This window comes from Oncorhynchus mykiss, unplaced genomic scaffold (assembly GCF_013265735.2).
Source record: "Oncorhynchus mykiss isolate Arlee unplaced genomic scaffold, USDA_OmykA_1.1 un_scaffold_259, whole genome shotgun sequence".
NCBI classification, from domain to species: Eukaryota; Metazoa; Chordata; class Actinopteri; order Salmoniformes; family Salmonidae; genus Oncorhynchus; species Oncorhynchus mykiss.
Genome location: NW_023493715.1, coordinates 155,283 through 183,151, shown reverse-complemented (window position 1 = coordinate 183,151; position 27,869 = coordinate 155,283). Strand labels below are relative to the sequence as shown.

Sequence of the window (27,869 nt, the reverse complement as noted above, 5' to 3'; positions counted from 1 at the left end):
GTAGGATGCTGGTCCCGGCTGGGTCTCTGTCCTGTGAGAGCGTGTTGTACTGGAGAGCTCTGTGTGAGACTGGCTGACTGTGTCTGTCTGTAGGATGCTGGTCCCGGCTGGGTCTCTGTCCTGTGAGAGCGTGTTGTACTGGAGAGCTCTGTGTGAGACTGGCTGACTGTGTCTCTCTGTAGGATGCTGGTCCCGGCTGGGTCTCTGTCCTGTGAGAGCGTGTTGTACTGGAGAGCTCTGTGTGAGACTGGCTGACTGTGTCTCTCTGTAGGATGCTGGTCCCGGCTGGGTCTCTGTCCTGTGAGAGCGTGTTGTACTGGAGAGCTCTGTGTGAGACTGGCTGACTGTGTCTCTCTGTAGGATGCTGGTCCCGGCTGGGTCTCTGTCCTGTGAGAGCGTGTTGTACTGGAGAGCTCTGTGTGAGACTGGCTGACTGTGTCTCTCTGTAGGATGCTGGTCCCGGCTGGGTCTCTGTCCTGTGAGAGCGTGTTGTACTGGAGAGCTCTGTGTGAGACTGGCTGACTGTGTCTCTCTGTAGGATGCTGGTCCCGGCTGGGTCTCTGTCCTGTGAGAGCGTGTTGTACTGGAGAGCTCTGTGTGAGACTGGCTGACTGTGTCTCTCTGTAGGATGCTGGTCCCGGCTTGGTCTCTGTCCTGTGAGAGCGTGTTGTACTGGAGAGCTCTGTGTGAGACTGGCTGACTGTGTCTCTCTGTAGGATGCTGGTCCCGGCTGGGTCTCTGTCCTGTGAGAGCGTGTTGTACTGGAGAGCTCTGTGTGAGACTGGCTGACTGTGTCTCTCTGTAGGATGCTGGTCCCGGCTGGGTCTCTGTCCTGTGAGAGCGTGTTGTACTGGAGAGCTCTGTGTGAGACTGGCTGACTGTGTCTCTCTGTAGGATGCTGGTCCCGGCTGGGTCTCTGTCCTGTGAGAGCGTGTTGTACTGGAGAGCTCTGTGTGAGACTGGCTGACTGTGTCTGTCTGTAGGATGCTGGTCCCGGCTGGGTCTCTGTCCTGTGAGAGCGTGTTGTACTGGAGAGCTCTGTGTGAGACTGGCTGACTGTGTCTGTCTGTAGGATGCTGGTCCCGGCTGGGTCTCTGTCCTGTGAGAGCGTGTTGTACTGGAGAGCTCTGTGTGAGTTCGTTAAGACTAAAGGGGATGAAGGCGAGGAGATGTTGGAGAAGCTGCTGCCCGAGGCTGCTACCTTCGCTGAGTACCTCTACGGGTAAGACCACCACTACATCACCCTGACTTCGGGTAAGACCACCACTACACCCCATACACCACCCTGACTACGGGTAAGACCACCACTACATCACCCTGACTACGGGTAAAACCCCCACTACATCCCATACACCACCCTGACTACGGGTAAGACCACCACTACATCACCTTGACTACGGGTAAGACCACCACTACATCACCCTGACTACGGGTAAGACCACCACTACACCCCATACACCACCCTGACTACGGGTAAGACCACCACTACATCACCCTGACTACGGGTAAGACCACCACTACACCCCATACACCACCCTGACTACGGGTAAGACCACCACTACATCACCCTGACTTCGGGTAAGACCACCACTACACCCCATACACCACCCTGACTACGGGTAAGACCACCACTACATCCTATACATCACCCTGACTACGGGTAAGACCACCACTACATCACCTTGACTATGGGTAAGACCACCACTACATCACCCTGACTACGGGTAAGACCACCACTACACCACCCTGACTACGGGTAAGACCACCACTACATCCTATACATCACCCTGACTACGGGTAAGATCACCACTACATCACCCTGACTACGGGTAAGACCACCACTACACCACCCTGACTACGGGTAAGACCACCACTACATCCTATACATCACCCTGACTACGGGTAAGACCACCACTACATCACCCTGACTACGGGTAAGACCACCACTACATCACCTTGACTACGGGTAAGACCACCACTACACCACCCTGACTACGGGTAAGACCACCACTACATCACCCTGACTACGGGTAAGACCACCACTACATCACCCTGACTACGGGTAAGACCACCACTACACCACCCTGACTACGGGTAAGACCACCACTACACCACCCTGACTACGGGTAATACCACCACTACATCACCCTGACTACATCACATGTCAACTCCCCCTACCCTCTCCTGTATGTACCTCTAGCCAGTACCCCCCCAACCCTCCTGTATGTACCTCTAGCCAGTACCCCCCAACCCTTTCCCAGGGTACATCTTTCCCTAGCCTCTCCTGTATGTACCTCTAGCCAGTACCCCCCCAACCTTTCCCAGGGTACATCTTTCCCTACCCTCTCCTGTATGTACCTCTAGCCAGTACCCCCCCAACCCTTTCCCAGGGTACATCTTTCCCTACCCTCTCCTGTATGTACCTCTAGCCAGTACCCCCCCAACCCTCCTGTATGTACCTCTAGCCAGTACCCCCCAACCCTTTCCCAGGGTACATCTTTCCCTAGCCTCTCCTGTATGTACCTCTAGCCAGTACCCCCCACCAACCCTCCTGTATGTACCTCTAGCCAGTACCCCCCCAACCCTTTCCCAGAGTACCTCAGTGTTGCTAGTCGTGGAATACATCAAATCCTTGGACAGGCTTGGGGGTATTGGAGGAGAGGTTTGGGGAAACACTGACTCTAGTCTGTCGTCAGTCTATAGGACCAGTATTTTAAGACTAGTCCTAGTGATATCTAGACTGGAAGCATGTAGGTAGACTGTAGAGATGTTAGGGTCAGTTGTAACAGACGGATGGGAGATGTCTGAAGTCCGTAACTAGCAGAACTCAAACTAGCTCTGAGAAAAGTGAAGATGGTTCCTGTGTTGAATGTTTCAACCCTCCGCTGTACCTGTGGTCACAAAGAGGCTCCGAGTAGGATCAGACTACCATCAGTTTGGACCGGATCAGTACTCTGACGTTGTGTCCCCTGTCTCAGGGTAGGAGTTCTGATCTAGGATCAGTTTGGCCTGTTAGATTCTAGTGATATGGACCGGATCAGCATTCCTCCTCTGAGCCTCTTTGTGAATACAGTCCATTGTCTCCCATCTGTTCTCTCTAGATATGTGAAGGGCCTGCCAGTGCTGTCTGCCAACCAGAGAAACATTGCTACTAGGTGTGTCCAGACAGTGTAGTAGTGTAGTATTAACATGTTATAACTGGTATATGAAGGCAGTGTAGTAGTGTTAACATGTTATAACTGATGTATACCTACATTAACATGTTATAACTGGTATATGAAGACAGTGTAGTAGTGTAGTAGTGTTAACATGTTATAACTGATATATACCTACATTATTATTAACATGTTATAACTGGTATATGAAGGCAGTGTAGTAGTGTTAACATGTTATAACTGATATATACCTACATTAACATATTATAACTGGTATATGAAGGTAGTGTAGTGTTAACATGTTATAACAGGTATATGAAGGTAGTGTAGTGTTAACATGTTATAACTGATGTATACCTACATTAACATATTATAACTGGTATATGAAGGTAGTGTAGTGTTAACATGTTATAACTGGTATATGAAGGTAGTGTAGTGTTAACATGTTATAACTGATGTATACCTACATTAACATGTTATAACTGGTATATGAAGGCAGTGTAGTAGTGTTAACATGTTATAACTGATGTATACCTACATTAACATGTTATAACTGGTATATGAAGGCAGTGTAGTAGTGTTAACATGTTATAACTGATGTATACCTACATTAACATGTTATAACTGGTATATGAAGGCAGTGTAGTAATGTTAACATGTTATAACTGATGTATACCTACATTAATGTGTTATAACAGGTATATGAAGGCAGTGTAGTGTTAACATGTTATAACTGATGTATACCTACATTAACGTGTTATAACTGGTATATGAAGGCAGTGTAGTGTTAACATGTTATAACTGATGTATACCTACATTAACGTGTTATAACTGGTATATGAAGGCAGTGCAGCATTAACATGTTATAACTGGTATATGAAGGCAGTGTTGTGTTAACATGTTATAACTGGTATATGAAGGCAGTGTTGTGTTAACATGTTATAACTGGTATATGAAGGCAGTGTAGTAGTGTTAACATGTTATAACAGGTATATGAAGGCAGTGTAGTGTTAACATGTTATAACTGGTATATGAAGGCAGTGTAGTATTACCATGTTATAACTGGTATATGAAGACAGTGTAGTAGTGTTAACATGTTATAACTGGTATATGAAGGCAGTGTATTAGTGTTAACATGTTATAACTGGTATATGAAGACAGTGTAGTAGTGTAGTAGTGTTAACATGTTATAACTGATATATACCTACATTATTATTAACATGTTATAACTGGTATATGAAGGCAGTGTAGTAGTGTTAACATGTTATAACTGATATATACCTACATTAACGTATTATAACTGGTATATGAAGGCAGTGTAGTAGTGTTAACATGTTATAACAGGTATATGAAGGCAGTGTAGTGTTAACATGTTATAACTGATGTATACCTACATTAACATATTATAACAGGTATATGAAGGCAGTGTAGTAGTGTTAACATGTTATAACAGGTATATGAAGACAGTGTAGTAGTGTTAACATGTTATAACTGATGTATACCTACATTAACGTATTATAACTGGTATATGAAGACAGTGTAGTGTTAACATGTTATAACTGGTAAATTAAGGCAGTGTAGTAGTGTTAACATGTTATAACAGGTATATGAAGGCAGTGTAGTGTTAACATGTTATAACAGGTATATGAAGGCAGTGTAGTATTAACATGTTATAACTGGTATATGAAGGCAGTGTAGTATTAACATGTTATAACTGGTATATGAAGACAGTGTAGTAGTGTTAACATGTTATAACTGGTATATGAAGGCAGTGTAGTAGTGTTAACATGTTATAACAGGTATATGAAGGCAGTGTAGTGTTAACATGTTATAACTGATGTATACCTACATTAACATATTATAACAGGTATATGAAGGCAGTGTAGTAGTGTTAACATGTTATAACAGGTATATGAAGACAGTGTAGTAGTGTTAACATGTTATAACGGATGTATACCTACATTAACGTATTATAACTGGTATATGAAGACAGTGTAGTGTTAACATGTTATAACTGGTAAATGAAGGCAGTGTAGTAGTGTTAACATGTTATAACAGGTATATGAAGGCAGTGTAGTGTTAACATGTTATAACTGGTATATGAAGGCAGTGTAGTATTAACATGTTATAACTGGTATATGAAGGCAGTGTAGTATTAACATGTTATAACTGGTATATGAAGACAGTGTAGTAGTGTTAACATGTTATAACTGGTATATGAAGGCAGTGTAGTAGTGTTAACATGTTATAACAGGTATATGAAGGCAGTGTAGTAGTGTAGTAGTGTTAACATGTTATAACTGATATATACCTACATTATTATTAACATGTTATAACTGGTATATGAAGGCAGTGTAGTAGTGTTAACATGTTATAACTGATATATACCTACATTAACGTATTATACCTGGTATATGAAGGCAGTGTAGTAGTGTTAACATGTTATAACAGGTATATGAAGGCAGTGTAGTGTTAACATGTTATAACTGATGTATACCTACATTAACATATTATAACAGGTATATGAAGGCAGTGTAGTAGTGTTAACATGTTATAACTGATGTATACCTACATTAACGTATTATAACTGGTATATGAAGGCAGTGTAGTGTTAACATGTTATAACTGATGTCATTAACATGTTATAACAGGTATATGAAGACAGTGTAGTGTTAACATGTTATAACAGGTATATGAAGACTATGTAGTAGTGTTAACATGTTATAACTGATGTATACCTACATTAACGTATTATAACTGGTATATGAAGACAGTGTAGTAGTGTTAACATGTTATAACTGGTATATGAAGACAGTGTAGTGTTAACATGTTATAACTGGTAAATGAAGGCAGTGTAGTGTTAACATGTTATAACTGGTATATGAAGGCAGTGTAGTGTTAACATGTTATAACTGGTATATGAAGGCAGTGTAGTGTTAACATGTTATAACTGGTATATGAAGGCAGTGTAGTGTTAACATGTTATAACAGGTATATGAAGGCAGTGTAGTGTTAACATGTTATAACTGATGTATACCTACATTAACATATTATAACAGGTATATGAAGGCAGTGTAGTAGTGTTAACATGTTATAACAGGTATATGAAGACAGTGTAGTAGTGTTAACATGTTATAACTGATGTATACCTACATTAACGTATTATAACTGGTATATGAAGACAGTGTAGTATTAACATGTTATAACTGGTAAATGAAGGCAGTGTAGTAGTGTTAACATGTTATAACAGGTATATGAAGGCAGTGTAGTGTTAACATGTTATAACAGGTATATGAAGGCAGTGTAGTATTAACATGTTATAACTGGTATATGAAGGCAGTGTAGTATTAACATGTTATAACTGGTATATGAAGACAGTGTAGTAGTGTTAACATGTTATAACTGGTATATGAAGGCAGTGTAGTAGTGTTAACATGTTATAACAGGTATATGAAGGCAGTGTAGTGTTAACATGTTATAACTGATGTATACCTACATTAACATATTATAACAGGTATATGAAGGCAGTGTAGTAGTGTTAACATGTTATAACAGGTATATGAAGACAGTGTAGTAGTGTTAACATGTTATAACTGATGTATACCTACATTAACGTATTATAACTGGTATATGAAGACAGTGTAGTGTTAACATGTTATAACTGGTAAATGAAGGCAGTGTAGTAGTGTTAACATGTTATAACAGGTATATGAAGGCAGTGTAGTGTTAACATGTTATAACTGGTATATGAAGGCAGTGTGGTATTAACATGTTATAACTGGTATATGAAGGCAGTGTAGTATTAACATGTTATAACTGGTATATGAAGACAGTGTAGTAGTGTTAACATGTTATAACTGGTATATGAAGGCAGTGTAGTAGTGTTAACATGTTATAACAGGTATATGAAGGCAGTGTAGTAGTGTAGTAGTGTTAACATGTTATAACTGATATATACCTACATTATTATTAACATGTTATAACTGGTATATGAAGGCAGTGTAGTAGTGTTAACATGTTATCACTACACTGCCTTCATTTACCAGTTATAACATGTTAACACTACACTGTCTTCATATACCAGTTATAACATGTTAACACTACTACACTGTCTTCATATACCAGTTATAATACGTTAATGTAGGTATACATCAGTTATAACATGTTAACACTACTACATAGTCTTCATATACCTGTTATAACATGTTAACACTACACTGTCTTCATATACCTGTTATAACATGTTAATGACATCAGTTATAACATGTTAACACTACACTGCCTTCATATACCAGTTATAATACGTTAATGTAGGTATACATCAGTTATAACATGTTAACACTACTACACTGCCTTCATATACCTGTTATAATATGTTAATGTAGGTATACATCAGTTATAACATGTTAACACTACACTGCCTTCATATACCTGTTATAAAACTGATGTATATTTTTTACACTCCATGTATAACTGATATTTAACTATGTAGTATGTGGACACCCCTTCAAATTAGTGGATTATTTTTCAGCCACACCGGTTGCTGACAGGTGTATAAAAAAACCACAGCCATGCAATCTCCATAGACAAACACTGAAGAGCTCAGTGACTTTCAATGTGACACTGTCACACACACAAGCCTAAGATCACCATGCGCATTGCCAAGCGCCATTGGACTCTGGAGCGGTGGAAACGCGTTCTCTGGAGTGATTAATCACGCTTCACCATCTGGCAGTCCGACAGACGGATCTGGGTTTGGCAGATGCCAGGAGAACGCTACCTGCCCCAAATGCATAGTGCCAACTGTAAAGTTTGGTGGAGGAGGAATAATGGTCTGGGGTGTTTTTTTTATGGTTCGAGCCCCTTAGTTCCAGTGAAGGGGAATCTTATCGCTACAGCATACAATGACATTCTAGATGATTCTGTGATTCCAACTTGGTGGCAACAGTTTCCTATTTCAGCATGACAATGCCCCCGAGCACAAAGGGAGGTCCATACAGTCATGGTTTGTAGACATCGGTGTGGAAGAGCTTAACTGCACAGAGTCCTGACCTCAACCCAATCGAACACCTTTGGGATGAATTGGAAAGCCTACTGCAGGGCCAGGCCTAATCGCCCCCATCATCAGTACCCTTTTGGAATGAGATGCTGGATGAGCAGTTGTCCACATACCTTTTGGTTATGTTGTGTGTGTGTGTGTGTGTGTGTATAACATGTAGATATGTCAAGGTAGCCTGGGTGCCAGTCAGTTTGTGCTCTCTTACCAACTCTTTTTTTCATGGCATGACACTGCGTGTGAAGTGTTAACCATTATTAATGTGTAATACCAGGTATATGAAGCGTTATAACTATTACTGTGTAATACCAGGTATATGAAGTGTTATAACTAAGGTGTAATCCAGGTATATGAAGCGTTATAACTAATGTGTAATACCAGGTATATGAAGTGTTATAACTAAGGTGTAATCCAGGTATATGAAGCGTTATAACTATTACTGTGTAATACCAGGTATATGAAGTGTTATAACTATTACTGTGTAATACCAGGTATATGAAGCGTTATAACTATTACTGTGTAATACCAGGTATATGAAGTGTTATAACTAAGGTGTAATCCAGGTATATGAAGCGTTATAACTAATGTGTAATACCAGGTATATGAAGTGTTATAACTAATGTGTAATACCAGGTATATGAAGTGTTATAACTATTACTGTGTAATACCAGGTATATGAAGTGTTATAACTATTACTGTGTAATACCAGGTATATGAAGTGTTATAACTAATGTGTGATACCGGGTATGGTAACTGTTATTACTGTGTGATACCGGGTATGGTAACTGTTATTACTGTGTAATACCGGGTATGGTAACTGTTATTACTGTGTGATACCGGGTATGGTAACTGTTATTACTGTGTGATACCGGGTATGGTAACTGTTATTACTGTGTGATACCGGGTATGGTAACTGTTATTACTGTGTGATGCCGGGTATGGTAACTGTTATTACTGTGTGATACCGGGTATGGTAACTGTTATAATACCGGGTATGGTAACTGTTATTACTGTGTGATACCGGGTATGGTAACTGTTATTACTGTGTAATACCGGGTATGGTAACTGTTATTACTGTGTGATACCGGGTATGGTAACTGTTATTACTGTGTGATACCGGGTATGGTAACTGTTATAATACCGGGTATGGTAACTGTTATTACTGTGTGATACCGGGTATGGTAACTGTTATTACTGTGTGATACCGGGTATGGTAACTGTTATTACTGTGTAATACCGGGTATGGTAACTGTTATTACTGTGTAATACCAGGTATGGTAACTGTTATAATACCGGGTATGGTAACTGTTATTACTGTGTAATACCAGGTATGGTAACTGTTATAATACCGGGTATGGTAACTGTTATTACTGTGTAATACCGGGTATGGTAACTGTTATTACTGTGTAACACCGGGTATGGTAACTGTTATTACTGTGTGATACCGGGTATGGTAACTGTTATTACTGTGTGATACCGGGTATGGTAACTGTTATTACTGTGTGATACCGGGTATGGTAACTGTTATTACTGTGTGATACCGGGTACGGTAACTGTTATAATACCGGGTATGGTAACTTATTACTGTGTAATACCGGGTATGGTAACTGTTATTACTGTGTGATACCGGGTATGGTAACTGTTATTACTGTGTGATACCGGGTATGGTAATTGTTATTACTGTGTAACACCAGGTATGTGAAGTGTGTCCCGGTGTTGTCTGAAGAGCAGAAAGGAGACTTTGCTCAGCTGGAGCTGGTGATGACTAAAGAGTTCATCTCTCAACAACTCATCCACCTCACTGGCTGTCTGGATACCAATGAAGAGGGAGGAAGGTGAGAGGAGGGGGGATGGGTGGGTGAGAGGGGGGATGGGTGGGTGATGAGAGGTGGAGGAGGAGGGGATGGGTGAGAGAGGAGGAGGTGGTGGCTGAGAGAGGTGGAGGAGGAGGTGGTGGCTGAGAGAGGTGGAGGAGGAGGAGGTGGCTGAGAGAGGTGGAGGAGGAGGTGGCTGAGAGAGGTGGAGGAGGAGGTGGCTGAGAGAGGTGGAGGAGGAGGAGGTGGCTGAGAGAGGTGGAGGGAGGAGGAGGTGGCTGAGAGAGGAGGAGGGGGTGGCTGAGAGAGGAGGAGGGTGTGGGTGAGAGAGGTAGAGGGGGGGTGGATGGGTGAGAGGTGGAGGGGATGGGTGAGAGAGGTAGAGGGGGGGTGGATGGGTGAGAGGTGGAGGGGATGGGTGAGAGGAGGTGATGGGTGAGAGGTGGAAGAGGAGGGGATGGGTGAGAGGTGGAAGAGGAGGGGATGGGTGAGATAGGTGGAAGAGGAGGGGATGGGTGAGAGAGGTGGAAGAGGAGAGGATGGGTGAGAGAGGTGGAAGAGGAGGGGATGGGTGAGAGAGGTGGAAGAGGAGGTGGTGGGTGAGAGAGGTGAAAGAGGAGGGGATGGGTGAGAGAGGTGAAAGAGGAGGGGATGGGTGAGAGGTGGAAGAGGAGGGGATGGGTGAGAGGTGGAAGAGGAGGGGATGGGTGAGAGGTGGAAGAGGAGGGGATGGGTGAGAGGTGGAAGAGGAGGGGATGGGTGAGAGATGGAGGAGGAGGGGATGGGTGAGAGAGGTGAAAGAGGAGGGGATGGGTGAGAGGTGGAAGAGGAGGGGATGGGTGAGAGATGGAGGAGGAGGGGATGGGTGAGAGAGGTGAAAGAGGAGGGGATGGGTGAGAGAGGTGGAAGAGGAGGGGATGGGTGAGAGAGGTGGAAGAGGAGGTGGTGGGTGAGAGAGGTGGAAGAGGAGGTGGTGGGTGAGAGAGGAGGAGGAGATGGTTGGGGGAGGTGGAGGAGTAGAGGATGGTTGGGGGAGGTAATGTAGCCATCAGTGGTTGAGTTCGTGCCTGACTACATAACAGACGCCTGGATAGATATTTAACATCACCTCACATAGTAATCTGATCTCTAACATATCAACTAATCACATCACATAGTAATCTGATCTCTAACATATCAACTAATCACATCACATAGTAATCTGATCTATTAACATATCAACTAATCACCTCACATAGTAATCTGATCTCTAACATATCAACTAATCACATCACATAGTAATCTGATCTCTAACATATCAACTAATCACATCACATAGTAATCTGATCTCTAACATATCAACTAATCACATCACATAGTAATCTGATCTATTAACATATCAACTAATCACATCACATAGTAATCTGATCTCTAACATATCAACTAATCACCTCACATAGTAATCTGATCTCTAACATATCAACTAATCACATCACATAGTAATCTGATCTCTAACATATCAACTAATCACATCACATAGTAATCTGATCTCTAACATATCAACTAATCACATCACATAGTAATCTGATCTATTAACATATCAACTAATCACCTCACATAGTAATCTGATCTCTAACATATCAACTAATCACATCACATAGTAATCTGATCTATTAACATATCAACTAATCACCTCACATAGTAATCTGATCTCTAACATATCAACTAATCACATCACATAGTAATCTGATCTCTAACATATCAACTAATCACATCACATAGTAATCTGATCTCTAACATATCAACTAATCACATCACATAGTAATCTGATCTCTAACATATCAACTAATCACATCACATAGTAATCTGATCTCTAACATATCAACTAATCACATCACATAGTAATCTGATCTATTAACATATCAACTAATCACATCACATAGTAATCTGATCTCTAACATATCAACTAATCACATCACATAGTAATCTGATCTCTAACATATCAACTAATCACATCACATAGTAATCTGATCTCTAACATATCAACTAATCACATCACATAGTAATCTGATCTCTAACATATCAACTAATCACATCACATAGTAATCTGATCTCTAACATATCAACTAATCACCTCACATAGTAATCTGATCTATTAACTAATCACATCACATAGTAATCTGATCTCTAACATATCAACTAATCACATCACATAGTAATCTGATCTATTAACATATCAACTAATCACCTCACATAGTAATCTGATCTATTAACTAATCACATCACATAGTAATCTGATCTCTAACATATCAACTAATCACATCACATAGTAATCTGATCTATCAACTAATCACCTCACATAGTAATCTGATCTATTAACTAATCACCTCACATAGTAATCTGATCTATTAACTAATCACCTCACATAGTAATCTGATCTATTAACTAATCACCTCACATAGTAATCTGATCTATTAACTAATCACATCACATAGTAATCTGATCTATTAACTAATCACCTCACATAGTAATCTGATCTATTAACTAATCACCTCACATAGTAATCTGATCTATTAACTAACCACCTCACATAGTAATCTGATCTATCAACTAATCACCTCACATAGTAATCTGATCTATTAACTAATCACCTCACATGATGTAGTAATCTGATCTATTAACTAATCACATCACATAGTAATCTGATCTCTAACATATCAACTAATCACCTCACATAGTAATCTGATCTATTAACTAATCACATCACATAGTAATCTGATCTCTAACATATCAACTAATCACCTCACATAGTAATCTGATCTCTAACATATCAACTAATCACCTCACATAGTAATCTGATCTATTTAACATGTCAGAAAACGACTCAGTCGATAACGTGGTACACAACCATTGGTTGATTCAACAACAGTGCGTCTAGTCGGGCAGGAAGTTAATCAGGTTTATCTTTCTCCTTGTATATGGTGCTACAGAAAGTGTTCATGTAACTCTGTGTGTGTGTGTGTGTGTGTGTGTGTGTGTGTGTGTGTGTGTGTGTGTGTGTGTATAGGAAGCGTGTGGTGGCTGTGTTACAGGAGATGCTTGTCCTACCTCAGACTCCTCCCTCTCTGGTCTCTCTGCTGACGGAGAAACTACTGACCCTGATACCTGACGACCACAGACGCATTCAGACCGTAGGTTATACACACACACACACACACACACACACACACACACACACACGATAGATAAAGGTGTCGTGAAAGTGTTAACCTGTGTGTGTGCGCGTGCCAGGTGGCGGAGGTGATCTCGGAGGTGCGTGAGCCCATCGTCGTCAGACAGCCGCTGGATGAGAACGAGAACCGCAGGAAACAAGTTAAGGTATTCGCTTTGATGTATCTCTCCTTTATTCTCTATCTAATCCTCCATCCTCTTCCTCTTCCTCTCATCCCTACCTCTACCTCTCTCCATCCTCTACCTCTCCCTCTCTCTCCTTTATTCTCTATCTAATCCTCCATCCCTCTCTCCATCCTCTTCCTCTTCCTCTCATCCCTACCTCTACCTCTCTCCATCCTCTACCTCTCCCTCTCATCCCTACCTCTACCTCTCTCCATCCTCTACCTCTCCCTCTCTCTCCTTTATTCTCTATCTAATCCTCCATCCCTCTCTCCATCCTCTACCTCTTCCTCTCATCCCTACCTCTACCTCTCTCCATCCTCTACCTCTCCCTCTCTCTCCTTTATTCTCTATCTAATCCTCCATCCCTCTCTCCATCCTCTACCTCTTCCTCTCATCCCTACCTCTACCTCTCTCCATCCTCTACCTCTCCCTCTCTCTCCTTTATTCTCTATCTAATCCTCCATCCCTCTCTCCATCCTCTACCTCTTCCTCTCATCCCTACCTCTACCTCTCTCCATCCTCTACCTCTCCCTCTCTCTCCTTTATTATCTATCTAATCCTCCATCCCTCTCTCCATCCTCTACCTCTTCCTCTCATCCCTACCTCTTTCTCTCTACTCTTCCCTCTCTCTCCCTCTCTTTACCTATTCTCTATCTAATCCTCCATCCTCTTCCTCTTCCTCTCATCCCTACCTCTACCTCTCTCCATCCTCTACCTCTCCCTCTCTCTCCTTTATTCTCTATCTAATCCTCCATCCCTCTCTCCATCCTCTTCCTCTTCCTCTCATCCCTACCTCTACCTCTCTCCATCCTCTACCTCTCCCTCTCATCCCTACCTCTACCTCTCTCCATCCTCTACCTCTCCCTCTCTCTCCTTTATTCTCTATCTAATCCTCCATCCCTCTCTCCATCCTCTACCTCTTCCTCTCATCCCTACCTCTACCTCTCTCCATCCTCTACCTCTCCCTCTCTCTCCTTTATTCTCTATCTAATCCTCCATCCCTCTCTCCATCCTCTACCTCTTCCTCTCATCCCTACCTCTACCTCTCTCCATCCTCTACCTCTCCATCTCTCTCCTTTATTCTCTATCTAATCCTCCATCCCTCTCTCCATCCTCTACCTCTTCCTCTCATCCCTACCTCTACCTCTCTCCATCCTCTACCTCTCCCTCTCTCTCCTTTATTATCTATCTAATCCTCCATCCCTCTCTCCATCCTCTACCTCTTCCTCTCATCCCTACCTCTTTCTCTCTACTCTTCCCTCTCTCTCCCTCTCTTTACCTCTTCTCTATCTAATCCTCCATCCCTCCTCTTCTTTCTCTCCATCCTCTACCTCTCTCTCCTCTACCTCTCCCTCTCTCTCCTTTATTCTCTATCTAATCCTCCATCCCTCCTCTTCTTTCTCTCCATCCTCTCCCTCTCTCTCCTCTTCTCTCTCTCCTTTACCTCTCTCTCTCCTCTTCTCTCTCTCCTTTACCTCTCCCTCTCTCTCCTCTTCTCTCTCTCCTTTACCTCTCCCTCTCTCTCCTCTTCTCTCTCTCCTTTACCTCTCCCTCTCTCTCCTCTTTCTAATCCTTCATCCCTCTCTCCATCCTACCTCTCTCTCCTCTTCCCTCTCTCCTTTATTCTCTATCTAATCCTCCATCCCTCCTCTTCTTTCTCTCCATCCTCTACCTCTCTCTCCTCTACCTCTTCCCTCTCTCTCCTTTACCTCTTCTCTATCTAATCCTCCATCCCTCTCTCCATCCTCTACCTCTTCCTCTCATCCATACCTCTTCCTCTCTCCTCTTCCCTCTCTCTCCTTTACCTCTTCTCTATCTAATCCTCCATCCCTCTCTCCATCCCTCTCTCTTCTCTACCCCTCTCTCCTTTACCTCTCCCTCTCTCCTTCCAGTTAGCGTATGTGAAGGTTTGTATCCTAGAGACTAATCATATCAAATGTTATTAGTCAGGTGTTTGGTAATCAGATGTTATTAGTCAGGTGTTTGGTAATCAGATGTTATTAGTCGGGTGTTTGGTAATCAGATGTTATTAGTCAGGTGTTTGGTAATCAGATGTTATTAGTCAGGTGTTTGGTAATCAGATGTTATTAGTCAGGTGTTTGGTAATCAGATGTTATTAGTCAGGTGTTTGGTAATCAGATGTTATTAGTCAGGTGTTTGGTAATCAGATGTTATTAGTCAGGTGTTTGGTAATCAGATGTTATTAGTCAGGTGTTTGGTAATCAGATGTTATTAGTCAGGTGTTTGGTAATCAGATGTTATTAGTCAGGTGTTTGGTAATCAGATGTTATTAGGTGTTTGGTAATCAGATGTTATTAGTCAGGTGCTTGGTAATCAGATGTTATTAGTCAGGTGTTTGGTAATCAGATGTTATTAGTCAGGTGTTTGGTAATCAGATGTTATTAGTCAGGTGCTTGGTAATCAGATGTTATTAGTCAGGTGTTTGGTAATCAGATGTTATTAGTCAGGTGTTTGGTAATCAGATGTTATTAGTCAGGTGTTTGGTAATCAGATGTTATTAGTCAGGTGTTTGGTAATCAGATGTTATTAGTCAGGTGTTTGGTAATCAGATGTTATCAGTCAGGTGTTTGGTAATCAGATGTTATTAGTCAGGTGTTTGGTAATCAGATGTTATTAGGTGTTTGGTAATCAGATGTTATTAGTCAGGTGTTTGGTAATCAGATGTTATTAGTCAGGTGCTTGGTAATCAGATGTTATTAGTCAGGTGTTTGGTAATCAGATGTTATTAGTCAGGTGTTTGGTAATCAGATGTTATTAGTCAGGTGTTTGGTAATCAGATGTTATTAGGTGTTTGGTAATCAGATGTTATTAGTCAGGTGTTTGGTAATCAGATGTTATTAGTCAGGTGTTTGGTAATCAGATGTTATTAGTCAGGTGTTTGGTAATCAGATGTTATTAGTCAGGTGCTTGGTAATCAGATGTTATTAGTCAGGTGCTTGGTAATCAAATGTTATTAGTCGGGTGTTTGGTAATCAGATGTTATTAGTCGGGTGTTTGGTAATCAGATGTTATTAGTCAGGTGTTTGGTAATCAACAGCTGTAGAGTAACATGCTGACTTTCGGGCCCCTTCCCAACAAAACAATAATGGAACAATAGAAACAGCAGGAATACATCCACAAGGCACTAAGACGGCATTCAATGAGCCAACAAGAAAAGGCTCACCCAGAGGTTGGTGCTCCTAGTAGCCCGGGGACTTCAATGCAGGGAAACTTTAAATCTGTTTTTTTCTTTTAACCAAATTTCTATCAGAGAGTTAAATGTGACAACAACTCTGGACCATCTTTACTCCACACACAGAGACGCATACAAAGCTCTCCCTCAACATTCACAAGGCCGCGGGGCCAGACTGATTTCCAGGACGAGCTGACCAACTGTGTAAGAGAGAGTGTCTTCCCTATCCCGAGTCTGTATTGCCAACATGTTTTAAGCAGATCACCATATAGTCCCTGTGCCCAAGAACTCTAAAGTAGCCTGCCTAAATGACCTCCGACCCATAGCACACACGTCTGTAGTCATGAAATGCTTTGAAAGGCTGTTCATGACTCACATCAACACCATTATCCCAGAAACCCTGGACCGGAGGTGCACAATTGGCGGAACCTCGGCCCTGGACCGAGTGATCTGTCTGGACCGGGTGATCTGTCTGGACCGGGTGATCTGTCTGGACCGGGTGATCTGTCTGGACCGGGTGATCTGTCTGGACCGAGTGATCTGTCTGGACCACCGAGTGATCTGTCTGGACCACCGAGTGATCTGTCTGGACCACCGGGTGATCTGTCTGGACCACCGAGTGATCTGTCTGGACCACCGGGTGATCTGTCTGGACCACCGGGTGATCTGTCTGGACCGGGTGATCTGTCTGGACCGGGTGATCTGTCTGGACCGGGTGATCTGTCTGGACCGGGTGATCTGTCTGGACCACCGGGTGATCTGTCTGGACCACCGAGTGATCTGTCTGGACCACCGAGTGATCTGTCTGGACCGGGTGATCTGTCTGGACCGGGTGATCTGTCTGGACCACCGAGTGATCTGTCTGGACCACCGAGTGATCTGTCTGGACCACCGAGTGATCTGTCTGGACCACCGAGTGATCTGTCTGGACCGGGTGATCTGTCTGGACCGTGTGATCTGTCTGGACCACCGAGTGATCTGTCTGGACCACCGAGTGATCTGTCTGGACCGGGTGATCTGTCTGGACCACCGAGTGATCTGCCTGGACCGGGTGATCTGTCTGGACCACCGAGTGATCTGTCTGGACCGGGTGATCTGTCTGGACCGGGTGATCTGTCTGGACCACCGAGTGATCTGTCTGGACCACCGGGTGATCTGTCTGGACCACCGAGTGATCTGTCTGGACCGGGTGATCTGTCTGGACCACCGAGTGATCTGTCTGGACCGGGTGATCTGTCTGGACCGGGTGATCTGTCTGGACCTCGATACATTTCTCAGAATTAATTGTTAAATTAAATACTGATGAAGCAACCCGGTTTTTTTCAGTGCTGGTAGAAATGGGGTGAAATGGATTTCCGTTTTCCTACATTACAGTCACCGGCCACTAGGAGCATTTCCTCTGCTTGTCTCTGTGCAGCTCGCTGAGTGCAGTTTCTATGCATCGGTTTGTGGTCGGAAATGGTCCGCTATGAAAAATATAGGTCTCAACTCTCTTGGTAAATAATATGGTCTACAGCTTATCATGAGCTATTCTACCTCCGTGGGGCAGGTATAAACTCCAAATGGAGGTCAGTGGTCGCTGTTCCGATGTCCAGAAGCTCTTTACGGTCTGTAACCTCCCTCTCTCTCCTCTCTCTCTCTCACCTCTCTTTTCTCTCTGTCTCTCTCTTCCCTGTCTCTCTCTCTCTCCTCTCTGTCTCTCTCTGTCTCTCTCTCTCTCTCTCTCTCTCTCTCTCTCTCTCTCTCTCTCTCTCTGTCTCTCTCTCTCTCACCTCTCTTTTCTCTCTGTCTCTCTCTTCCCTGTCTCTCTCTCTCTCCTCTCTGTCTCTCTCTCTCTCTCTCTCTCTCTCTCTCTCTCTCTCTCTCTCTCTCTGTCTCTCTCTCTCTCTCGCTCTCTCTCTCTCTCTCTCTATCTCTCTCTGTCTATCTCTCTCTGTCTCTCTCCTCTCTCTGTCTCCTCTCTGTCTCCTCTCTCTCTCCCCTCTCCTCTCTCTCTCCTTCCAGCTAGCGGAGATGAAAGTTGGTATCCTAGAAGCTAAACAGGCTTTAGAGGAGTGTATCAGTAACCAGGAGTTCAGCAGAGCAGCGGAGCTGAAGGACTCTATAACTGACCTGGAGAACCTGAGGAACAACATCCTGCAGGAGGAGAACACACAGCAGGAGGACAAGGAGACAGAGACACGCATGGAGAAGGTACAGACACACACCACGGAATCACACACACACACAGCAGGAGGACAAGGAGACAGAGACACGCATGGAGAAGGTACAGACACACACCACGGAATCACACACACACACACACACACACACCACGGAATCACACACACATACACCACGGAATCACACACACACATACACCACGGAATCACACACACACACACACCACGGAATCACACACACACACACACACACACCACGGAATCACACACACACACACACACACACACACACACACCACGGAATCACACACACATACACCACGGAATCACACACACATACACCACGGAATCACACACACACACACACACACACACACACACACACACACACACACACACACACACACACACCACGGAATCACACACACACACACACACACCACGGAATCACACACACATACACCACGGAATCACACACACATACACCACGGAATCACACACACACACACACACACACACACACACACACACCACGGAATCACACACACACACACCACGGAATCACACAGCAGGACGACAAGGAGACAGAGACATGGAGAAGGTACAGACACGTTATTGTCTCCATAAATAAATGCTGTGTTGTGTTCTCTCTGTCAGACGGACCCAGAGACTCTCCTGCGCTGTCTGACCATGTGTGTTGAGCTGCTGAAACAGATGAACATCAAGACGAGGATCGGTCCCACCATGTCAGCTATCCTCTCCTCTCTGGTACTATACTGTCTAATCTAACATATAGGATCCATCATGTCAGCTATCCTCTCCTCTCTGGTACTATACTGTCTAATCTAACATATAGGATCCACCATGTCAGCTATCCTCTCCTCTCTGGTACTATACTGTCTAATCTAACATATAGGATCCACCATGTCAGCTATTCTCTCTGGTACTATACTGTCTAATCTAACATATAGGATCCATCATGTCAGCTATCCTCTCCTCTCTGGTACTATACTGTCTAATCTAACATATAGGATCCATCATGTCAGCTATCCTCTCTGGTACTATACTGTCTAATCTAACATATAGGATCCATCATGTCAGCTATCCTCTCCTCTCTGGTACTATACTGTCTAATCTAACATATAGGATCCATCATGTCAGCTATCCTCTCCTCTCTGGTACTATACTGTCTAATCTAACATATAGGATCCATCATGTCAGCTATCCTCTCCTCTCTGGTACTATACTGTCTAATCTAACATATAGGATCCACCATGTCAACTATCCTCTCTGGTACTACACTGTCTAATCTAACATATAGGATCCACCATGTCAGCTATCCTCTCCTCTCTGGTACTATACTGTCTAATCTAACATATAGGATCCATCATGTCAGCTATCCTCTCCTCTCTGGTACTATACTGTCTAATCTAACATATAGGATCCATCATGTCAGCTATCCTCTCCTCTCTGGTACTATACTGTCTAATCTAACATATAGGATCCACCATGTCAGCTATCCTCTCTGGTACTATACTGTCTAATCTAACATATAGGATCCATCATGTCAGCTATCCTCTCCTCTCTGGTACTATACTGTCTAATCTAACATATAGGATCCATCATGTCAGCTATCCTCTCCTCTCTGGTACTATACTGTCTAATCTAACATATAGGATCCACCATGTCAGCTATCCTCTCCTCTCTGGTACTATACTGTCTAATCTAACATATAGGATCCATCATGTCAGCTATCCTCTCCTCTCTGGTACTATACTGTCTAATCTAACATATAGGATCCATCATGTCAGCTATCCTCTCTGGTACTATACTGTCTAATCTAACATATAGGATCCACCATGTCAGCTATCCTCTCTGGTACTATACTGTCTAATCTAACATATAGGATCCACCATGTCAGCTATCCTCTCCTCTCTGGTACTATACTGTCTAATCTAACATATAGGATCCATCATGTCAGCTATCCTCTCCTCTCTGGTACTATACTGTCTAATCTAACATATAGGATCCATCATGTCAGCTATCCTCTCCTCTCTGGTACTATACTGTCTAATCTAACATATAGGATCCACCATGTCAGCTATCCTCTCTGGTACTATACTGTCTAATCTAACATATAGGATCCATCATGTCAGCTATCCTCTCCTCTCTGGTACTATACTGTCTAATCTAACATATAGGATCCATCATGTCAGCTATCCTCTCTGGTACTATACTGTCTAATCTAACATATAGGATCCATCATGTCAGCTATCCTCTCCTCTCTGGTACTATACTGTCTAATCTAACATATAGGATCCATCATGTCAGCTATCCTCTCCTCTCTGGTACTATACTGTCTAATCTAACATATAGGATCCACCATGTCAGCTATCCTCTGGTACTATACTGTCTAATCTAACATATAGGATCCATCATGTCAGCTATCCTCTCTGGTACTATACTGTCTAATCTAACATATAGGATCCATCATGTCAGCTATCCTCTCCTCTCTGGTACTATACTGTCTAATCTAACATATAGGATCCATCATGTCAGCTATCCTCTCCTCTCTGGTACTATACTGTCTAATCTAACATATAGGATCCACCATGTCAGCTATCCTCTCTGGTACTATACTGTCTAATCTAACATATAGGATCCATCATGTCAGCTATCCTCTCTGGTACTATACTGTCTAATCTAACATATAGGATCCATCATGTCAGCTATCCTCTCTGGTACTATACTGTCTAATCTAACATATAGGATCCATCATGTCAGCTATCCTCTCCTCTCTGGTACTATACTGTCTAATCTAACATATAGGATCCACCATGTCAGCTATCCTCTCCTCTCTGGTACTATACTGTCTAATCTAACATATAGGATCCACCATGTCAGCTATCCTCTCCTCTCTGGTACTATACTGTCTAATCTAACATATAGGATCCACCATGTCAGCTATCCTCTCCTCTCTGGTACTATACTGTCTAATCTAACATATAGGATCCATCATGTCAGCTATCCTCTCCTCTCTGGTACTATACTGTCTAATCTAACATATAGGATCCATCATGTCAGCTATCCTCTCTGGTACTATACTGTCTAATCTAACATATAGGATCCACCATGTCAGCTATCCTCTCTGGTACTATACTGTCTAATCTAACATATAGGATCCATCATGTCAGCTATCCTCTCTGGTACTATACTGTCTAATCTAACATATAGGATCCACCATGTCAGCTATCCTCTCTGGTACTATACTGTCTAATCTAACATATAGGATCCATCATGTCAGCTATCCTCTCCTCTCTGGTACTATACTGTCTAATCTAACATATAGGATCCATCATGTCAGCTATCCTCTCCTCTCTGGTACTATACTGTCTAATCTAACATATAGGATCCATCATGTCAGCTATCCTCTCTGGTACTATACTGTCTAATCTAACATATAGGATCCATCATGTCAGCTATCCTCTCCTCTCTGGTACTATACTGTCTAATCTAACATATAGGATCCACCATGTCAGCTATCCTCTCTGGTACTATACTGTCTAATCTAACATATAGGATCCATCATGTCAGCTATCCTCTCCTCTCTGGTACTATACTGTCTAATCTAACGTATAGGATCCACCATGTCAGCTATCCTCTCCTCTCTGGTACTATACTGTCTAATCTAACATATAGGATCCATCATGTCAGCTATCCTCTCCTCTCTGGTACTATACTGTCTAATCTAACATATAGGATCCATCATGTCAGCTATCCTCTCTGGTACTATACTGTCTAATCTAACATATAGGATCCATCATGTCAGCTATCCTCTCCTCTCTGGTACTATACTGTCTAATCTAACATATAGGATCCACCATGTCAGCTATCCTCTCTGGTACTATACTGTCTAATCTAACATATAGGATCCACCATGTCAGCTATCCTCTCCTCTCTGGTACTATACTGTCTAATCTAACGTATAGGATCCATCATGTCAGCTATCCTCTCTGGTACTATACTGTCTAATCTAACATATAGGATCCATCATGTCATCTATCCTCTCCTCTCTGGTACTATACTGTCTAATCTAACATATAGAATCCATCATGTCAGCTATCCTCTCCTCTCTGGTACTATACTGTCTAATCTAACATATAGGATCCATCACGTCAGCTATCCTCTCTGGTACTATACTGTCTAATCTAACGTATAGGATCCATCACGTCAGCTATCCTCTCTGGTACTATACTGTCTAATCTAACATATAGGATCCACCATGTCAGCTATCCTCTCTGGTACTATACTGTCTAATCTAACATATAGGATCCACCATGTCAGCTATCCTCTCCTCTCTGGTACTATACTGTCTAATCTAACATATAGGATCCATCATGTCAGCTATCCTCTCTGGTACTATACTGTCTAATCTAACGTATAGGATCCATCATGTCAACTATCCTCTCCTCTCTGGTACTATACTGTCTAATCTAACATATAGGATCCATCATGTCAGCTATCCTCTCCTCTCTGGTACTATACTGTCTAATCTAACATATAGGATCCACCATGTCAGCTATCCTCTCCTCTCTGGTACTATACTGTCTAATCTAACATATAGGATCCATCATGTCAGCTATCCTCTCCTCTCTGGTACTATACTGTCTAATCTAACATATAGAATCCATCATGTCAGCTATCCTCTCCTCTCTGGTACTATACTGTCTAATCTAACGTATAGGATCCATCATGTCAGCTATCCTCTCTGGTACTATACTGTCTAATCTAACATATAGGATCCACCATGTCAGCTATCCTCTCTGGTACTATACTGTCTAATCTAACGTATAGGATCCACCATGTCAGCTATCCTCTCCTCTCTGGTACTATACTGTCTAATCTAACATATAGAATCCATCATGTCAGCTATCCTCTCTGGTACTATACTGTCTAATCTAACGTATAGGATCCACCATGTCAGCTATCCTCTCCTCTCTGGTACTATACTGTCTAATCTAACATATAGGATCCATCATGTCAGCTATCCTCTCCTCTCTGGTACTATACTGTCTAATCTAACATATAGGATCCATCATGTCAGCTATCCTCTCCTCTCTGGTACTATACTATCTAATCTAACGTATAGGATCCACCATGTCAGCTATCCTCTCTGGTACTATACTGTCTAATCTAACGTATAGGATCCATCATGTCAGCTATCCTCTCTGGTACTATACTGTCTAATCTAACATATAGGATCCACCATGTCAGCTATCCTCTCCTCTCTGGTACTATACTGTCTAATCTAACATATAGGATCCACCATGTCATCTATCCTCTCTGGTACTATACTGTCTAATCTAACATATAGGATCCATCATGTCAGCTATCCTCTCTGGTACTATACTGTCTAATCTAACATATAGGATCCACCATGTCATCTATCCTCTCTGGTACTATACTGTCTAATCTAACGTATAGGATCCATCATGTCAGCTATCCTCTCTGGTACTATACTGTCTAATCTAACATATAGAATCCATCATGTCAGCTATCCTCTCCTCTCTGGTACTATACTGTCTAATCTAACGTATAGGATCCATCATGTCAGCTATCCTCTCCTCTCTGGTACTATACTGTCTAATCTAACGTATAGGATCCACCATGTCAGCTATCCTCTCCTCTCTGGTACTATACTGTCTAATCTAACATATAGGATCCACCATGTCAGCTATCCTCTCCTCTCTGGTACTATACTGTCTAATCTAACATATAGAATCCATCATGTCAGCTATCCTCTCCTCTCTGGTACTATACTGTCTAATCTAACATATAGAATCCACCATGTCAGCTATCCTCTCCTCTCTGGTACTATACTGTCTAATCTAACATATAGGATCCATCATGTCAGCTCTCCTCTCTGGTACTATACTGTCTAATCTAACGTATAGGATCCATCATGTCAGCTATCCTCTCCTCTCTGGTACTATACTGTCTAATCTAACATATAGGATCCACCATGTCAGCTATCCTCTCTGGTACTATACTGTCTAATCTAACATATAGGATCCACCATGTCAGCTATCCTCTCCTCTCTGGTACTATACTGTCTAATCTAACATATAGGATCCATCATGTCAGCTATCCTATCCTCTCTGGTACTATACTGTCTAATCTAACGTATAGGATCCATCATGTCAGCTATCCTCTCCTCTCTGGTACTATACTGTCTAATCTAACGTATAGGATCCACCATGTCAGCTATCCTCTCCTCTCTGGTACTATACTGTCTAATCTAACATATAGGATCCATCATGTCAGCTATCCTCTGGTACTATACTGTCTAATCTAACATATAGGATCCATCATGTCAGCTATCCTCTCTGGTACTATACTGTCTAATCTAACATATAGGATCCATCATGTCAGCTATCCTCTCTGGTACTATACTGTCTAATCTAACATATAGGATCCATCATGTCAGCTATCCTCTCTGGTACTATACTGTCTAATCTAACATATAGGATCCATCATGTCAGCTATCCTCTCCTCTCTGGTACTATACTGTCTAATCTAACGTATGGGATCCATCATGTCAACTATCCTCTCCTCTCTGGTACTATACTGTCCAATCTAACATATAGGATCCATCATGTCAGCTATCCTCTCCACTCTGGTACTATACTGTCTAATCTAACATATAGGATCCACCATGTCAGCTATCCTCTCTGGTACTATACTGTCTAATCTAACGTATAGGATCCATCATGTCATCTATCCTCTCCTCTCTGGTACTATACTGTCTAATCTAACATATAGGATCCACCATGTCAGCTATCCTCTCCTCTCTGGTACTATACTGTCTAATCTAACATATAGGATCCACCATGTCAGCTATCCTCTCTGGTACTATACTGTCTAATCTAACATATAGGATCCACCATGTCAGCTATCCTCTCTGGTACTATACTGTCTAATCTAACGTATAGGATCCACCATGTCAGCTATCCTCTCCTCTCTGGTACTATACTGTCTAATCTAACGTATAGGATCCACCATGTCATCTATCCTCTCCTCTCTGGTACTATACTGTCTAATCTAACGTATCCCTCCCTCCCTCCCTCCCTCACTCTCCCCCCCTCCCTCTCCCCCCTCCCTCTCCCCCACTCCCACCCTTCCTCCCTGCCCTCTCCCTCCCTCTCCCCTCCCTCTCTCCCTCCCTTCCTCCCTCCCTCCCTCCTTCCCTCTCCTCCCTCCCTTCCTCCCTCTCCCCCCCTCCCTCTTCCCCCCTCCCTCCCTCTCATCCCTACTCCCCCTCCATCCTCCCCTCCCCCCTCCCTCCCTACTCCCCTCCCTCCTGTCAGATCCTGCCCAGTATATCCAACGCCCAGCCAGCGGTGAGGAACATGGCAGTCGTGTGTTTGGGGACGTGTGCTCTGCACAGCAAAGACCTGGTCAACACACATCTGGTGCTGCTGCTGCAGGTACCACAATAATCACCCTCTGTCTCTGTAGATAGCCCAGCTAGATGAGGTCACCCTCTGTCTCTGTAGATAGCCCAGCTAGATGAGGTCACCCTCTGTCTCTGTAGATAGCCCAGCTAGATGAGGTCACCCTCTGTCTCTGTAGATAGCCCAGCTAGATGAGGTCACCCTCTGTCTCTGTAGATAGCCCAGCTAGATGAGGTCACCCTCTGTCTCTGTAGATAGCCCAGCTAGATGAGGTCACCCTCTGTCTCTGTAGATAGCCCAGCTAGATGAGGTCACCCTCTGTCTCTGTAGATAGCCCAGCTAGATGAGGTCACCCTCTGTCTCTGTAGATAGCCCAGCTAGATGAGGTCACCCTCTGTCTCTGTAGATAGCCCAGCTAGATGAGGTCACCCTCTGTCTCTGTAGATAGCCCAGCTAGATGAGGTCACCCTCTGTCTCTGTAGATAGCCCAGCTAGATGAGGTCACCCTCTGTCTCTGTAGATAGCCCAGCTAGATGAGGTCACCCTCTGTCTCTGTAGATAGCCCAGCTAGATGAGGTCACCCTCTGTCTCTGTAGATAGCCCAGCTAGATGAGGTCGCCCTCTGTCTCTGTAGATAGCCCAGCTAGATGAGGTCGCCCTCTGTCTCTGTAGATAGCCCAGCTAGATGAGGTCGCCCTCTGTCTCTGTAGATAGCCCAGCTAGATGAGGTCGCCCTCTGTCTCTGTAGATAGCCCAGCTAGATGAGGTCGCCCTCTGTCTCTGTAGATAGCCCAGCTAGATGAGGTCGCCCTCTGTCTCTGTAGATAGCCCAGCTAGATGAGGTCGCCCTCTGTCTCTGTAGATAGCCCAGCTAGATGAGGTCGCCCTCTGTCTCTGTAGATAGCCCAGCTAGATGAGGTCGCCCTCTGTCTCTGTAGATAGCCCAGCTAGATGAGGTCGCCCTCTGTCTCTGTAGATAGCCCAGCTAGATGAGGTCGCCCTCTGTCTCTGTAGATAGCCCAGCTAGATGAGGTCGCCCTCTGTCTCTGTAGATAGCCCAGCTAGATGAGGTCGCCCTCTGTCTCTGTAGATAGCCCAGCTAGATGAGGTCACCCTCTGTCTCTGTAGATAGCCCAGCTAGATGAGGTCACCCTCTGTCTCTGTAGATAGCCCAGCTAGATGAGGTCACCCTCTGTCTCTGTAGATAGCCCAGCTAGATGAGGTCACCCTCTGTCTCTGTAGATAGCCCAGCTAGATGAGGTCACCCTCTGTCTCTGTAGATAGCCCAGCTAGATGAGGTCACCCTCTGTCTCTGTAGATAGCCCAGCTAGATGAGGTCACCCTCTGTCTCTGTAGATAGCCCAGCTAGATGAGGTCACCCTCTGTCTCTGTAGATAGCCCAGCTAGATGAGGTCAGTATCGGTGTCTGTAGATAGCCCAGCTAGATGAGGTCACCCTCTGTCTCTGTAGATAGCCCAGCTAGATGAGGTCACCCTCTGTCTCTGTAGATAGTCCAGCTAGATGAGGTCACCCTCTGTCTCTGTAGATAGCCCAGCTAGATGAGGTCACCCTCTGTCTCTGTAGATAGCCCAGCTAGATGAGGTCACCCTCTGTCTCTGTAGATAGCCCAGCTAGATGAGGTCACCCTCTGTCTCTGTAG

At 43.4% G+C, this 27,869-nt stretch overlaps 1 protein-coding gene across 7 annotated transcripts in view; it reads left to right on the top strand.

Moving 5' to 3' along the window:
- LOC118936640 (condensin complex subunit 3-like) overlaps positions 1-27,869 on the top strand; it is an 81,110-nt gene that overhangs the window by 11,961 nt on the left and 41,280 nt on the right. For all 7 annotated transcript variants that reach the window (XM_036973503.1, XM_036973507.1, XM_036973502.1 and 4 more), the window contains 7 exons: positions 1,073-1,222; positions 9,906-10,046; positions 13,072-13,195; positions 13,296-13,382; positions 18,598-18,786; positions 19,413-19,523; positions 26,123-26,242. In XM_036973503.1, coding sequence (XP_036829398.1) covers positions 1,073-1,222; positions 9,906-10,046; positions 13,072-13,195; positions 13,296-13,382; positions 18,598-18,786; positions 19,413-19,523; positions 26,123-26,242 — 922 coding nt within the window. The remainder of the gene's footprint in view (positions 1-1,072; positions 1,223-9,905; positions 10,047-13,071; positions 13,196-13,295; positions 13,383-18,597; positions 18,787-19,412; positions 19,524-26,122; positions 26,243-27,869) is intronic.